Source organism: Oncorhynchus keta, chromosome 18, assembly GCF_023373465.1.
Source record: "Oncorhynchus keta strain PuntledgeMale-10-30-2019 chromosome 18, Oket_V2, whole genome shotgun sequence".
Taxonomy (NCBI): Eukaryota; Metazoa; Chordata; class Actinopteri; order Salmoniformes; family Salmonidae; genus Oncorhynchus; species Oncorhynchus keta.
In genome coordinates this window covers 39,118,383-39,134,055 of record NC_068438.1, presented here as the reverse complement: position 1 = coordinate 39,134,055, position 15,673 = coordinate 39,118,383, and the positions used below count along the sequence as shown (strand labels likewise).

Here is a 15,673-nt window from a genome sequence, read left to right as displayed (position 1 = left end):
TGGCCAGAGGTTGCAAATGAGAACTTGTTCTCACAGACCTGGTTAAATAAAGAGGGAGACAGACAGAGACAGAAAGAGTTTGAGAGACAGAGGGAGGCAGACAGACAGAGGGAGAGCAGACAGACAGAGGGGCAGACAGACAGAGGACAGAGGTTGAGAGACAGAGGGAGGCAGACAGACAGAGGGAGACAGAAAGAGGACAGAGGGAGATAGACAGAGGTGAGAGACAGAGGGAGGCAGACAGACAGAGGGAGGCAGACAGACAGAGGGAGACAGACAGAGGTTGAGAGACAGAGGGAGGCAGACAGACAGAGGGAGGCAGACAGACAGAGGGTGACAGACAGAGGTTGAGAGACAGAGGGAGGCAGACAGACAGAGGGAGGCAGACAGAGGTTGAGAGACAGAGGGAGGCAGACAGACAGAGGGAGACAGAAAGGAGTTGAGAGACAGAGGGAGGCAGACAGACAGAGGGAGGCAGACAGACAGAGGGAGACAGACAGAGGTTGAGAGACAGAGGCAGACAGTCATTACATGGCCCTTTTTGGGTATAGCTAGTAGCTTCCCTCTTTCTCCTACACCCAGGTTCTGTTATTTCAGGTGGTAAATTCCTGGAGGAGACTCTCTCCCCCTGACCATGCAGAAAGAGACACATAGAGAGAACAAAGGATTTCACATGGTTAACTCCTAAATCCCCAAAATGTGGATTTGATACAAAAGGTCCACTTGTGAGAAGGTGGGAATGGTCCGTGGACACTTAATGGACGGGTATGACGAGTGTCTTTCATTTGGTGACCTCAGAGAGGACAGGAAACACACACAACTACATCTCTGAATATATACATTTCTCAATTACTGGGACTGCATCTAATTCTTGTATAAAATGAATGAGTAAAGATTAAACTATTTGAAACTAACTACACCTGTAATGAAGGAGAATTGTGTTCCCTTTAAGGTTTAACCAAGTCATTGCACTGCTCTTGTGAGCACAGACATGATCTGGCATCATGGAACAGGCCTTTTCTACTGTTACCCTGTTAACCCTAACCCTACAACTCCCTCCTGAGGAAATCCTCTTCAGACCACAAAAACCTCAGTGTCCGCTAAGGTGATTGGTGAATTCCTAACCACACCACATGGCGCATTGGCTACACGGGTGGAAATGGTTCAACTCTGAGGCTATCGATCCCGACAGAATAAGAGCAAAACCTTAGATACTAATTAGTAGTCTGCAGCTAGAAATGATGTCAACCTGGGATGCGAAGACCGACGACCGCCGAAACATCTACTCTATGAGAACATTTCTGAATGGTACTCTGAAGTATACATTGTAACCACGAAAGACTTGATCTGCAGGGAAGCAGAGAGAGAGAGACTCGTATGAACTCTCCAACAGACAGATGGACGATTCCAACGACGACACACTGAGCATAAATATATATTGATTGCAGTTATTAGTGAGTGTTCATGTGCAAAGGATTAGCATTTAAATTAATATAATTATCAACTGTGTAGTGATTCTTTTTTAGTCTTTTCCTCTGTTCTCAGTCCACACCCACTTCCCCACCAAGCCGTCATATCGGCTTCACCCACTAAGGAACCTCCCCTATCAATTCCTTGAAACATATCTACTGTTTGTTTCTTTATGCATTTCTGTGATTATTTAGTTAGTTAGTAAATAAATGATTAAGCCAATTGGTGTATGGATGATTCATAGTGAAAGCTGGGTTCGTGCAGATAACCAACACCTTACAACGTTTGGAATGAGACTAATGTGAGGTAAAGAATAATTAATTATTAGAAGACGAATTGATCAGATATTAAAATATCTGAAGAGTTATACTAGGAAAATTATAACTTTGTAATCGGAAGATTTTCCTTGGTGCCCCGACATCCTAGTTAATTACATTTACATGGTTAGTTTAATCACGTAATAATAATGACAGAGAATTGATTTGATAAAATAACAGTCTTCACTTTAATGATGCCAAAGACACGGAGACAGAAAGTGGGAGACAGAAAGAGGGAGACAGAAAGAGGGAGACAGAAAGAGGGAGACAGAAAGAGGGAGACAGAAAGAGGGAGACAGAAAGAGGGAGACAGAAATAGTCCCTTACTACCAGAATCACTACAGCATCACCCCACTAACACTGCTGTTGAGGCTACACAAGATATATGGTGAATGTTCACTCAATCTCATGCTTCAACTAATACAATGCTAAAAAATAAATAAATAAAATAAAAACTAATCCAATGCTTTTATATGAGGGAGGGTCCCCTTGTGGCCATTTATCTTATCTGTCCAAACAGGGAAGGGACTGAGCATTGTGGGAAAATATTTTTAAACCTCACCCAGCCAAGAGTTAACAGCTGCAGGATTCTGGCTAAGGGAGGACAATAAGAAATCGGAACAGTCACACAAGTGCACGAGCACACACACACACACACACACGCACACGCACGCACACACACACACGCGCACACGCACACACACGCACGCACGCACACACACACACACACACACACACACACGCGCGCACACACACACACACACACACATACAAACAATGAATAACCTTTCTGTTGGATATAAAACAGAGAGAGGGTCTCTGAGCTCTGTGGTATTTGGGGTGAACATGGGAGTACTGCTCTGACAATCTCTCTGCATTCACAGTAATATCAGCCAGGCGTGAGCTGACTGTCTCCCCTGCCCTTTCTCCTTAACGTTATTGAGCAAATTAAGAAGGAATTTCAATTTAGCTTCTAACACCTAAGATCAAAACATACACAGGCGTAGACACACACTCACTCACACGCACGCACAAACATGCACATACAAACATGCACACAAACGTACATAGGGCCAACAGGTTAATCAGGCAGTGATTCGCTGAATCACAGCTTTAACGTTGTTATTTTTGTAGCTGGCTTCCTGTTAAAGGAGAGGGTCATTTTTTACAAATTAGCCACATCCACAGGGAGAGAGGGAGGGAGAGAGAGAGAGAGAGAGAGAGAGAGAGAGAGAGAGAGAGTTGGTGACCATGATCACAATTGATGACTTCCAATTTCATTTTCTAAACAAGGCCGTTAACCATCGCATAACAACACTGCTCCAGGTAGGATACACAAGTGGCACAAATTGATTTGCAGTGACTCAGTGATATTGTCATTTTAACATATATATTGTATAAATGCTAGGCTACAGTAGCCTACATTGGGCTCCAGAGTGGCGCAGTAGTCAAAGGCACTGCATCTCAGTGCTAGAGGCGTCACTACAGACCCTGGTTTGATTCCAGGCTCTATCACAACCGGGCATGATTGGGAGTCCCATATGGCGAAGCACAATTGGCCCAGCATCTTCCGGGTCAGGGCTTGTCTGGGGTAGGCCGTCATTGTAAATATTTTCTTCTTAACTGACTTGCCTAGTTAAATAAAGGTTAAATAACATTTATTTGAATTTAGTATAACATTTAAATAAATAGGCTACTTGATGACTAACATATGCAAATGTGTCATTCTCCACATTTAATGTCAGTTTCATTGTGGACTTTTAACCATAACAGAAGCATGCAAGTGAGTTCCATATGTCCCATTTCAAATGTCCACTCTCGCAGCATGCGAGTCGTGCGTAAAACCCTTCGAATGATATGGTTTTACATGAGCAACGACGACATTAGAATGCAGTTTAAACCACCTCTGAGAGAATGTATCTCATGCCTAAGGTCGTTTTCCTGTGCTTTGTCACCGTTATTTTTTGATGCGCATCAGTTCTTGCACGTTAATATGTTTTATGAAAAAAGGGTTGGAAATAGGTGTCTCCATAATGACAATTTAAATAGCCAACCTACAACTGGTAAAAAGTTGTCACGACCTGCGCGTGTGCTGCTCTGTCTTCTCTCACTCACGACGAGACTCCGCTGCAGCGCTCAGTCTCAATACACACCTCGCCCTCCTCACCACTCACTCACTCACTCACTCACTCACTCACTCACTCACTCACTTACCCACTCACTCACTCACTGACTCACTGACTCACTCACTCACTCACTCACTCACTCACTCACTCACTCACTCTGATTGTGTTTGGAGTTGGTCTCAAGGAGGACCGATTTGACTTTTAGGTTGTAGTTACAGCTATGAAGCTCTAGAGGGCAGCATTGAACCGTGCATTAGCAATGGATTGGCATTAGGTAATGGTCCATTTAAAAAAAAAAAAAAATATTTCACCTTTATTTAACCAGGTAGGCCAGTTGAGAACAAGTTCTCATTTACAAGTGCGACCTGGCCAAGATAAAGCAAAGCAGTGCGACACAGACAACACTGAGTTATACATGTAATGAACAAACATACAGTCAATAACACAATATAAAAGTATATATACAGTGTGTGTAAATTAAGATTAGGGAGGTAAGGCAATAAATAGGACATATTGGCAAAATCTTTACAATTTAGCAATTAAACACTGGAGTGATAGATGAGCAGAAGATGAATGTGCAAGTAGAGATACTAAGCTGCTCTGACAGCTGATGCTTAAAGTTAGTGAGGGAGATATATATTTTTGCAATTCGTTCCAGTCATTGGCAGCAGAGAACTGGAAGGAAAGGCGGCCAAATGAGGAGTTGGCTTTGGGGGTGACCAGTGAAATATACCTGCTGGAGCACGTGCTACGTGTGGGTGTTGCTATGGTGACCAGTGAGCTGAGATAAGGTGGGTCTTTACCTAGCAAAGACTTATAGATGACCTGGAGCCGGTGGGTTTGGCGACGAATATTAAGCGAGGGCCAGCCAACGAGAGCGTACAGGTCACAGTGGTAGGTAGTATATGGGGCTTTGGTGACAAAACAGATGGCACTGTGATAGACTGCATCCAATTTGCTGAGTAGAGTGTTGGAGGCTATTTTGTAAATGACATCGCCAAAGTCAAGGATCGGTAGGATAGTCAGTTTTACGAGGGTATGTTTGGCAGCATGAGTGAAGGATGCTTTGTTGCGAAATACGGAGCTTATTCTAGATTTAACTTTTGATTGGAGATGCTTAATGTGAGTCTGGAAGGAGAGTTTACAGTCTAACCAGACACCTGGGTATTTGTAGTTGTCCACATATTCTAAGTCAGAACCGTCCAGATTAGTGATGCTGGACGGGCGGGCAGGTGCAGGCAGCGATCGGTTGAAGAGCATGCACTTAGTTTTACTAGCATTTAAAGCAGTTGGAGGCCACGGAAGGAGAGTTGTATGGCATTGAAGCTCGTCTGGAGGTCTGTTAGCACAGTGTCCAAACAAGGGCCAGAAGTATACAGAATGATGTTGTCTGCATAGAGGTGGATCGGAGAATCACCAGCAGCAAGAGTGACATCATTGATGTATAACAGAGAAAAGAGTCTGCCTGAGAATTGAACCCTGTGGCCCCATAGAGACTGTCAGAGGTCCGGACAACAGGCCCTCCGATTTGACACACTGAACTCTGTCTGAGAAGTAGTTGGTGAACCAGGCGAGGCAGTCATTTGAGAAACCAATGCTGTTGAGTCTGCGGATAAGAATGTGGTGATTGACAGAGTCGAAAGCCTTGGCCAGGTCGATGAAGATGGCTGCACAGTACTGTCTTTTATTGATGCCGGTTATGATATCGTTTAGGACCTTGAGCGTGGCTGAGGTGCACCCACGACCAGCTCGGAAACCAGATTGCAGGGCGGAGAAGGTACGGTGGGATTCGAAATGGTCAGTGATCTGTTTGTTAACATGGTATCCGAAGACCTTGGAACCAACCTTGTGCGTTGAGGACAGAGAGTAAAAGGAGCAGATTTATGGGCGTGGTACAATCGATTCAAGGCATAATGTACAGACAAGGTTATGGTAGAATGTGAGTAGAGTTGAGGGAAACCTATGCGTTGGGTGACGAGAGGTTTCGTCTCTGGAGGCATCAGTTAACCTAGGTGAGGTCTCCGCATGTGTGTGGGGTGGGACGAAAGAGCTATCTATGGCATTATCCAGAAAATCTGAGTTCATTTTAAATCCAGTTTAGAGTTAGACTTGATGTAGTGCTGATTTAAATCCAGGTATAATGGTATATCATATATTACAATGGTTATAATGGGATTATAAATGGGCCAACATTCACACACAATAATTACAAGTAGAACACCTTTTAAAACCAAAACGTTTTTATTTTTCTTCTGATACAAAAGTATTTTATTTTTATAAACTTTTTTTGTGGTTTTTGATATATTTTTACAAAGATAAATTAGCATTTCTTATAATACATTTAAAAAACATCAAAACACCTGTTTCTCTTTACAAAAAAGTACTTGATGGAGGTTGTGGGGTTGGCAGTACCCAAAGGTCTTAGGTACTAACAGGTTATTAAAATCACACTTCAAAAGGACACCTATTCCTCATAGTGTAGTCACTATATGGGGAATGATGGGTTCATTTTGAGACCTGTTTCCAGAGGACTTGTACTGGCAACACAGTAGAGATGTCGAGAGACAGGCTGCAGTAACAGAGTTGAGAGACAGGCTGCAGTAACAGAGTCGAGAGACAGGCTGCAGTAACAGAGTCGAGAGACAGGCTGCAGTAACAGTCCCTCTGTCTCTGTTGTGGCTGCAGTAACAGAGTCGAGAGAGAGGCTGCAGTAACAGAGTCTGCAGTGAGTGTATGTGAGGCTGCAGTAACAGTGCAGTAACAGAGTCGTGCAGTAACAGAGTTTGATTGTTTCTGCAGTAACAGAGTTTCTCTGATTTGATTGACAGGCTGCAGTAACAGAGTTTCTCTGCTGTGAGTGGTTGCAGTAACAGATTGTTCTCTGCTGTGAGAGGCTGCAGTAACAGAGTCGAGAGACAGGCTGCAGTAACAGAGTTTCTCTGCTGTGACAGGCTGTTGTAACAGAGTCGAGAGACAGTTTCTGCTGTAACAGAGTTGAGTGTTGTATGATTGTTTCTCTGCTGTAACAGAGTCGAGAGACAGGCTGTAGATTGTTTCTCTCTGTGTCTGTTGTGTGTGTTGTATTTGATTGTTTCTCTGCTGTGTGTGTGTGTGTGTTGTATGATTGTTTCTCTGCTGTGTGTGTGTGTGTGTTGTATTGTTTTTCTCTGCTGTGTGTGTGTGTGTGTGTGTGTGTGTGTGTGTGTGTGTGTGTGTGTGTGTGTGTGTGTGTGTGTGTGTGTGTGTGTGTGTGTGTGTGTTGTATTTGATTGTTTCTCTGCTGTGTGTGTGTATTTGATTGTTTCTCTGCTGTGTGTGTGTGTGTGTGTATTTGATTGTTTCTCTGCTGTGTTGTATTTGATTGTTTCTCTGCTGTGTGTGTGTGTGTGTGTATTTGATTGTTTCTCTGCTGTGTGTGTGTGTGTGTGTGTATTTGATTGTTTCTCTGCTGTGTGTGTGTGTGTGTGTGTGTTGTGTATTTGATTGTTTCTCTGCTGTGTGTGTGTGTGTGTGTTGTATTTGATTGTTTCTCTGCTGTGTGTGTGTGTTGTTTCTCTGCTGTGTGTGTGTGTGTGTGTGTGTGTGTGTGTTTGATTGTTTCTCTGCTGTGTGTGTGTGTGTGTGTTGTTGTATTTGATTGTTTCTCTGCTGTGTGTGTGTGTGTGTGTATGTATGTGTGTGTGTGTGTGTTGTATTTGATTGTTTCTCTGTTGTGTGTGTGTGTGTGTGTGTGTTGTATTTGATTGTTTCTCTGCTGTGTGTGTGTGTGTGTGTGTGTGTGTGTGTGTGTGTGTGTGTGTGTGTGTGTGTGTGTGTGTGTGTGTGTGTTGTATTTGATTGTTGCTGTGTGTGTGTGTGGTGTATTTGTTTGTTTCTCTGCTGTGTGTGTGTGTGTGTGTGTGTGTGTGTGTGTGTGTGTGTGTTGTATTTGATTGTTTCTCTGCTGTGTGTGTGTGTGTGTGTGTGTATTTGATTGTTTCTCTGCTGTGTGTGTGTGTTGTTGTATTTGATTGTTTCTCTGCTGTGTGCGTGTGTGTGTGTGTGTGTGTGTGTGTGTGTGTGTGTGTGTGATTGTTTCTGTGTGTGTGTGTGTGTTTGTATTTGATTGTTTCTCTGCTGTGTGTGTGTGTTGTATTTGATTGTTTCTCTGCTGTGTGTGTGTGTGTGTGTTGTATTTGATTGTTTCTCTGCTGTGTGTGTGTGTGTTGTATTTGATTGTTTCTCTGTGTGTGTGTGTGTGTTGTATTTGATTGTTTCTCTGCTGTGTGTGTGTGTGTTGTATTTGATTGTTTCTCTGCTGTGTGTGTGTGTGTTGTATTTGATTGTTTCTCTGCTGTGTGTGTGTGTGTTGTATTTGATTGTTTCTCTGCTGTGTGCGTGTGTGTTGTATTTGATTGTTTCTCTGCTGTGTGCGTGTGTGTTGTATTTGATTGTTTCTCTGCTGTGTGCGTGTGTGTTGTATTTGATTGTTTCTCTGCTGTGTGTGTGTGTGTTGTATTTGATTGTTTCTCTGCTGTGTGTGTGTGTGTGTGTGTGTGTGTGTGTGTGTGTTGTATTTGACTGTCTCTCTGCTGTGTGTGTTGTAATGGTTGCAGCTTAATGCAATAATAACTCAGCTGATGCAGCAGATTTGATGGGAGTGGATTGCATAAGGGGCAACTCTACAGACTGTATGAGTGTGACTCTCTGTGTGTGTTTCACTGTTCGCTTATTATTGCATTTGCATAATGTGTTTTGGGGGTTGATTGTCTAACATCATTCATAATAACCCTTAATTCACTTCCAAAACCGGTAAAAAGAAATACAGAAATAACCTTACACCAGTTCATTACTGACCGCCATTCCTAAGGGTTCCATGAGTGACTGAAGAAGGTCAAGGGTTATAGTTCAGAGTTCATAGTTGAATGTCTGTTTCCTCATTAAGACTGCGTGTAGGTCGGTGGAGGTCAGCTGTGCTGCTTGCGGAGCACTGAGGTAAAGGACAAAGGGCTACGTTTCCCAGGTGCCTTAGCTGCAGCACCATAGAGTCAATTCACTACAAATCCCAGGTGCCGTTGCAGTGGCATAGCTTCATAGCCTCCAGAGTGTGGCTGGCTGGGCAGCCCAGCCTCCCGTTCCACATAAGGCACATTAACCAAGCTACATCCACATCAGCTAGTCATAGTGCATGTCAGTGTGGCTGTAGTTTAGATCTGTACATCATCTGGACCATGACTCCAGTGTAAATTCAACCTTTAAAACAACTCTCTGAAGTCAGAAGGTTCTATAGATCAGCCCAGAGTCTGCTGTAGGCAACAGGGTCAGTCTCTTCTCTGGCAGTGGGTTAGTCTGCTAGTAGGGAGAGAACCACAGACAACGTGGGCAAAGGAGACCACTGTCTGCTTAGTGGGGCTATTTATCAGTCTGTCCTTCTCTCTTTCACTCTCCTACATCAGGTAGTAGCACTAGCAGTGGGTTTGGGGGCAGGTTTGCTTTAAAAAGCCACCCGGTTCCTATCTTCCCCTCTTTCTCTCCCTCTCTACTCACACCACCGTCTCGTTGCCAGGTTTTATCCAGCTGTCCCCCGGTGCCCGCTTGCTCCTCCCTGCCCGGCCATCCCTCCAAAGGCGGGCAGAGCAGCGTTGCCAGGTGTGAAGGGTCTTGGCCGACCAGATCCACATGCCCGACGTGATGCCCACCAGCAGAGACATAAAGATCCTCAGCATCTCTGTTGCCACATATGAGTCCCTGGCACTGGCCCTGAAGTCCCCCCAGTGGGACAGCTGGTAGAGGTAGCAGCCTATCACGGTGGACGCAGGTACCATGTACAGCACAGAGAACACCCCGATCTTCACCATCAGACGCTCCAGCTTGTCCGTCTTGGCCCCGTCCTTCTGCAGGTTGGAGCGGATCTTAAACAGGGCCACCAAGCCGGCGCAGATAAACAGAGTGCCGATGAGGAGGTATGCAGCGAGCGGGGCGACCACGAAACCCGTCACTGCCTCCTGCTGTAGGTTACCCACGTAGCACAGCCCAGTGAGGTCATCAGCATCTACTAGTCGCATGATGAGGATGACAATGGTCTTGATGGCGGGGATTGCCCAGGCTGCTATGTGGAAGTAGGAGCTGTGCATCTCAATGGCCTCGTGACCCCACTTTAACCCTGCAGCCAGGAACCAGGTCAGGGTCAGAATCACCCACCTGGGAGGAGCAGAGAGACGGGTTAGAGGCTGGGAGTCCACTGTTCATTCAAATATATTCCTTACAGTCTAATACTTTTGTGTGTGTTTGTGTGTGTGTGTTTGTGTTTGTGTGTGTGTGCCCACCACAACGAGGAGGCCATGCCAAAGAAGTAGAGCAGGAGGAAGACAATGGCACAGCTAGTACTTTTTAACCCCTCCTGTACCAGAACAGGTACCGCTGCCTCCTCCAGGTCACAGGACACACGCTCCCGACCCAGAGTCAGGCGCACCTACAGGGAAAGACAGACACACAGGGGTTAGACATGAACCAGGTCATCCAGGAGACCAGGGGTCATCCAGGAGACCAGGGGTCATCCAGGAGACCAGGGGTCATCCAGGAGACCAGGGGTCATCCAGGAGACCAGGGGTCATCCAGGAGACCATTGCTGGGTCTACGTAATCTAGCATGTCTTCCTGTCATGTTCTACTTTCCTCATTACCACTGGTAGCTGAAAGGACTGGACAGGTTTACAACAAACTGCTTCCACCTGTCATATTAGTGATCATGAAGAAGAGGAGGCTAATTTAAACTATTGAGAAACAGCCCAGTGTTTTAAGCATTAGTTGAATCATTGAAGTCAGGGGAAGGCAACCCTGTAGGTACAGTATGCCTCCGGTCTTGTATATATTAGGGATTGATTGATGTATATATATATATATATATTAGGGGTATGTGAGACAAGGGAGATGCACCTGCCCAAAGTTGTTTATTAGGAAATTGAACTGTACTAATTAGCTAATTTGATGAAACAAACCATTTTGTCTGTCATTGTTTGTTGCCACTACTAGCCTTGCTGCAGCCCCCACCCTTCCCCCTCCAAAAGGACCACAATGGAAATAAGCTTTCAAGCTTTATTGTGTTACCCTTGATTGTATGTGGAGGCGTCACTGGCTGGAACACACTTATGTATATGTTCTAAAAGTTTCTAAGTCAAAGCAATCAGTTCAGGTTGCCTAAATTAGAACACACCTGGTTTTCCAGGTCAGTTAAATCAAAACATGAAGTGCCTGCAACACTCCAGTAGCAGGCGACCTACCCCTGCTCTAAGTCCTATGTCCTCACCAGGTAGGCCACGCTGTAGAGGTTGGAGCACATGGAGAGGAAGATGATGGGTCTCTCAGGGTAGGAGAAACGTGTTGAGTCCAGGAGGAAGGTGAGGACGGTCAGGGTGGTAGAGAGGAAACACAACACCGCCCACACTGCCATCCACACGTCTGTAAACACCTTGGCTTCGCGCCGGTACAGCCCCGCGTCATACCCACACTGCAGTGCACAGCTGTGGCTCCGCCTCACCCAGGCATACTGGTCTGGTCCGGCCCCCAGGGCCTGGCACTCCTCCTCCTGGGGGGGCAGGGGTCGGACCGGGTGGTAGGGGGCCTCCTCATCCCCCGGACCCTCCATACACATGTGGTTGTGGTCGTTCTGAGGGGGGAACAGGCTGCAGTTGAGCAGCTCTGGCCAGACGAAGCCGAACTCTATTAGGACTGGCAGACACTTCCTCTTGACAGACAGACACATGCTGCCACACGGCCCGATGGGGATGGGAACCTTGTCTGTACACATGGGCACGTACACCGCACACAGGAAGAACTGGAGAGAGAGCGACAGAGGGGTGTTATCTTTGCATATCAATTCATTTCTAAAATAGTTTCTATGATGATTCTGTGTGCATTGCTCTGTCTGCTTTCCCTGTGTTGCATCATGGTCCTTAGTCTGCTTCCTATTCTAATTTCAGACAACTGGAAATGAAAGGAACTGTTGTTTAAGCCCAGTCAGGAAAACCAGCCACTGGGCAGAAAACATTGTGCTGAAACCTTTAGGGATTTCAACATGATTATTAAACCTACTACAACAACTAAACAGGTGATTGAATGGTTGGACAGATAATTCCCTGGAGAGATGAATGTCTCAGGGCCACAGGGGCGACCTACCCTGTGGCATTGGAAGCACTGGGCAGCATTGTGGGTGAGAGACCATATCATATCAACACTTCTCTCTGTTGGAGCTGTGCTACTGTTCTCTGATCACTAGCTGGGCTGGAGAAGGCCCGTTTTCCTCCCTCCGCAGCAGGTAACCTGAGTGCTGCCACTGTTCACGGCCAAGTGTGTGTGGATAACTGAGAGATTCTTCCTATTAGAAAAAGCAAATGTGCAAGATCTAGTTTCCATTTCCTCGGATGAATGTCTGAGAGTGTGTAAGAAAGAACGAGCCTAATCTGAGGGATGTTTCTGTGCTCAGATAGGAAATGGTAACATTCACATCCGTCACTCCAGATAGCTCACATACCACGCTCACACACTGAACCACAAGAGACAGACAATCACAACAAACTCATAATAACCTATAGCATCCAGACAACTACAATGCCGCAATAATACCACAAAAGCTCTTAAATCAATTAGAATTTGACAAATGGACTGAATGTTTGTTAATATATCTCAATGGTCAGGATACGGGATGTCGTTAGAGACAGAGCTTCCAGTGGGTTGCTGTGTCTACAGACTATGGAGTGGTAAACCACAGTAAATATCAACAGCACTGGATGTATTCATCCTGACATTTCCATCTAATCACACAAATAACTACACTTAAAAAAGGGTTCCAAAAGGGTTCTGCGGCTGTCCCCATAGGAGAACCATTTTTGGTTCCATGTAGAACCTTTTGTGGAAATGGTTCTACCTGGAACCTAAAGAGGTTCTTCAAAGGGTTCTCCTATGGGGACAGCCGAAGAACCCTTTTTGGTTCTAGATTGCACCTTCTTTTCTAAGACAGTACTCATTGGTAATTTCAGCCAGGACAATAAAAACCTTACGAAAAAGACAAAATGGGACGGATTTAATTTCCAGCTTCATGGTGGTTCAGGCAGACAAGCGGCCTAACAGAGAGTAGTACTGAGGGCAGTATTGTTGTTGCCATGTGGAGCTGGCCTGGCCCTCTCCTCAGATATGTATTATCTGTGCTGCTGAACCAAGACTGGCTGCCTCCCTGCGACTCTGTCATGTGCTCTCTTTCTACTATACACTGCCTGCTCAATCACACATCCCAGCCTGAGAACCATCCCAGCCTGTGTGTGTGTGTGTGTGTGTGTGTGTGTGTGTGTGTGTGTGTGTGTGTGTGTGCCTTTAGTCGGCTGGAGTAGCTAGAGTGTGTGTGGGTACCGGAAATCCGCCACAGTCCCCACAAGGATCGTAACAAGGACAATTCTCCCATGTGAGGACATTTCCCTGGTCCCCACGAGGACAAAAGCTATTTTAGGCTTAGGGCTAGGTTTAGGGTAACAATTAGGGGTAAGGGTTATGTTTAGGGGAAATTTTGATTTTTAATGGAAATCAATGTGGTTCACACAAGGATAGTAAAATATATGCAGGTAGCCTAGTGGTTAGAGCGTTAGACTAGTAACCAAAAGGTTGCTGGATTGAATCCCCAGGCTGACATGGTAAAAATATGTCATTCTGCCCCTGAACAAGGAAGTTAACCCACTGTTCCTAGGCCATCATTGTAAATAAGAATTTGTTCTTAACTGACTTGCCTAGTTAAATAAAGGTAAAATATAAAAGTGTGTGTGTGTGTGTGTGTGTGTGTGTGTGTGTGTGTGTGTGTGTGTGTGTGTGTGTGTGTGTGTGTGTGTGTGTGTACCTTCAGTTGGCTGGAGCAGCCATACTGTATGAGTGGTGTGAAGGTGGTGAGCTGGAGCTCGGCGTCTGACTGCAGGACGTTGCCCACCAGGTTGGGCATCTTGGTGACGTTGTAGCCCAGGTCCTGGCACATGGCGATGCGTATCGGGTCGCACGTCATCTCCTCTGTCTCGTCGCCGAATGCACGCACCAGACCAATGAATCCTGGACCGCACAGCAGTGCGAGGGAGAGCGCTACCGCCGCAAGAGTGCACACAGCCCGACTCATTGTTACGAGGGGGGAAAGGTCCAAAGTAATCCCGCTAAGAATCCAAATTGATCAACTAATTGGGTTCCGGGCGTTGCCTGGTAGGCTAGTCCATCCGGTGCTGGGGAAAGATTAGTCCACTTCAGAGTGCGCGGTCAGCGGCTGTTTATATCCGCTCCTGTCTCGCCAAGACGAAACTCTCCACTGGAAGCACAGTTGGTAGTCCACTCCGACCCGTCAAGCAAAGTTGGAAACAACGTATCCAACGGCAATAATTAAAGGAACGGTTATATCCAGATTTTCCTTGCAATTAAAACTCCTGCCTCGCTTTGCAGTGTCTGTTTCGATAGTTCCTTATGTGGTTTCTCACGGACGAGACATCGGAGACATCCCGGAGCCCTGTCCGTTCCAGTTTCCCGGTATAGTAACTCTGTTAGGTCTGCGCTCTATACGCTGTGGTGACAGGTTGCTGGTCGGTCTCTGCGTGTTCTGCCCTCGCGCTTCCGTCCCACTCCTGTAAAGAACAAATTCTCCGTCTGTCTCGCGAGGGACAGCCAACCAGCGGCCAGGAGAGGTCTCAGGAGCCAATCAGAAGGCGGAACAGTACTCAAAAGGGCGGGGTTTTATGATGAGGATTTTGCCAGTGGCTCTCTTTCTTCTCATGTTCAGAGTCAGAGAGCGGACTCAACAGTTCTTCTGACGAAATCCAGAACAGAACTAGTATTTATTTTGGCCTTGGGTCATATTTTTATTGGCCATATTTTTAGAAATAAAAGGCAGTCTCGCTCCTGAAACGGGATAGTTGTATTGGTATTTTTAAATCACTAATGGTCTTAAAAACAGGCTGCATCTCCACCACAGGCTCACATCTTCAGCTCTTGAACTTTAGTGTTCATGACATTCTAATGGACGTAGTCTACAGCAGTGGTTCCCAACATGTTTCGGTTACTGGACCACCAACGGAATTATCCTCTTCCTGGAGTACCCCTGATTTACCCCCTTATGTATATTTGACCAGTAAGCCTATAGTCTAATGAGTCTTCTCAAGTACCCCCTGCGGATAGGCCAAGTACCCCTGGGTGGGAACCACTGGTCTGCAGTAACCACTGGTCTACAGTAACCGCTGGTCTGCAGTAACCGCTGGTCTGCAGTAACCACTGGTCTGCAGTAACCACTGGTCTGCAGTAACCACTGGTCTACAGTGGTCTACAGTAACCACTGGTCTGCAACCACTGGTCTGCAGTAACCACTGGTCTGCAGTAACCAGTAACCACTGGTCTGCAGTAACAGGTCTGCAGTAACCACTGGTCTGCAGTAACCACTGGTCTGCAGTAACCACTGGTCTGCAGTAACCACTGGTCTGCAGTAACCACTGGTCTGCAGTAACCACTGGTCTGCCAGGTCTGCAGTAACCACTGGTCTACAGTAACCACTGGTCTGCAGTAACCACTGGTCTACAGTAACCACTGGTCTACAGTAACCACTGGTCTGCAGTAACCACTGGTCTACAGTAACCACTGGTCTACAGTAACCACTGGTCTGCAGTAACCACTGGTCTACAGTAACCACTGGTCTACAGTAACCACTGGTCTACAGTAACCACTGGTCTACAGTAACCACTGGTCTGCAGTAACCACTGGTCTACAGTAACCACTG

General features: G+C 46.0%; 1 protein-coding gene across 1 annotated transcript; it reads right to left on the bottom strand.

The window, feature by feature from the left end:
• Window positions 1-8,215: 8,215 nt before the first annotated feature.
• LOC118373600 (frizzled-4) lies at window positions 8,216-14,681 on the bottom strand. The gene is made up of 4 exons (XM_035759784.2): window positions 13,772-14,681; window positions 11,198-11,725; window positions 10,219-10,364; window positions 8,216-10,093 (listed from the first exon to the last, which is right to left on the bottom strand). The coding sequence occupies exons 1-4, from the start codon at window positions 14,036-14,038 to the stop codon at window positions 9,436-9,438; spliced, it is 1,599 nt and encodes a 532-aa protein (XP_035615677.2). The 5' UTR covers window positions 14,039-14,681; the 3' UTR covers window positions 8,216-9,435.
• Window positions 14,682-15,673: the final 992 nt, after the last annotated feature.

Coding starts and splice junctions, on each gene's coding strand:
- LOC118373600 (XM_035759784.2), bottom strand. CDS start 14,038: ATGAGTCGGGCTGTGTGCACTCTTGCGGCGGTAGCGCTCTCCCTCGCA. Junction 10,365..11,197: donor TCTACAGCGTGGCCTACCTG/GTGAGGACATAG, acceptor CTTTCCCTGTAG/GTGCGCCTGACTCTGGGTCG. Junction 10,094..10,218: donor GGCATGGCCTCCTCGTTGTG/GTGGGCACACAC, acceptor TGCTCCTCCCAG/GTGGGTGATTCTGACCCTGA.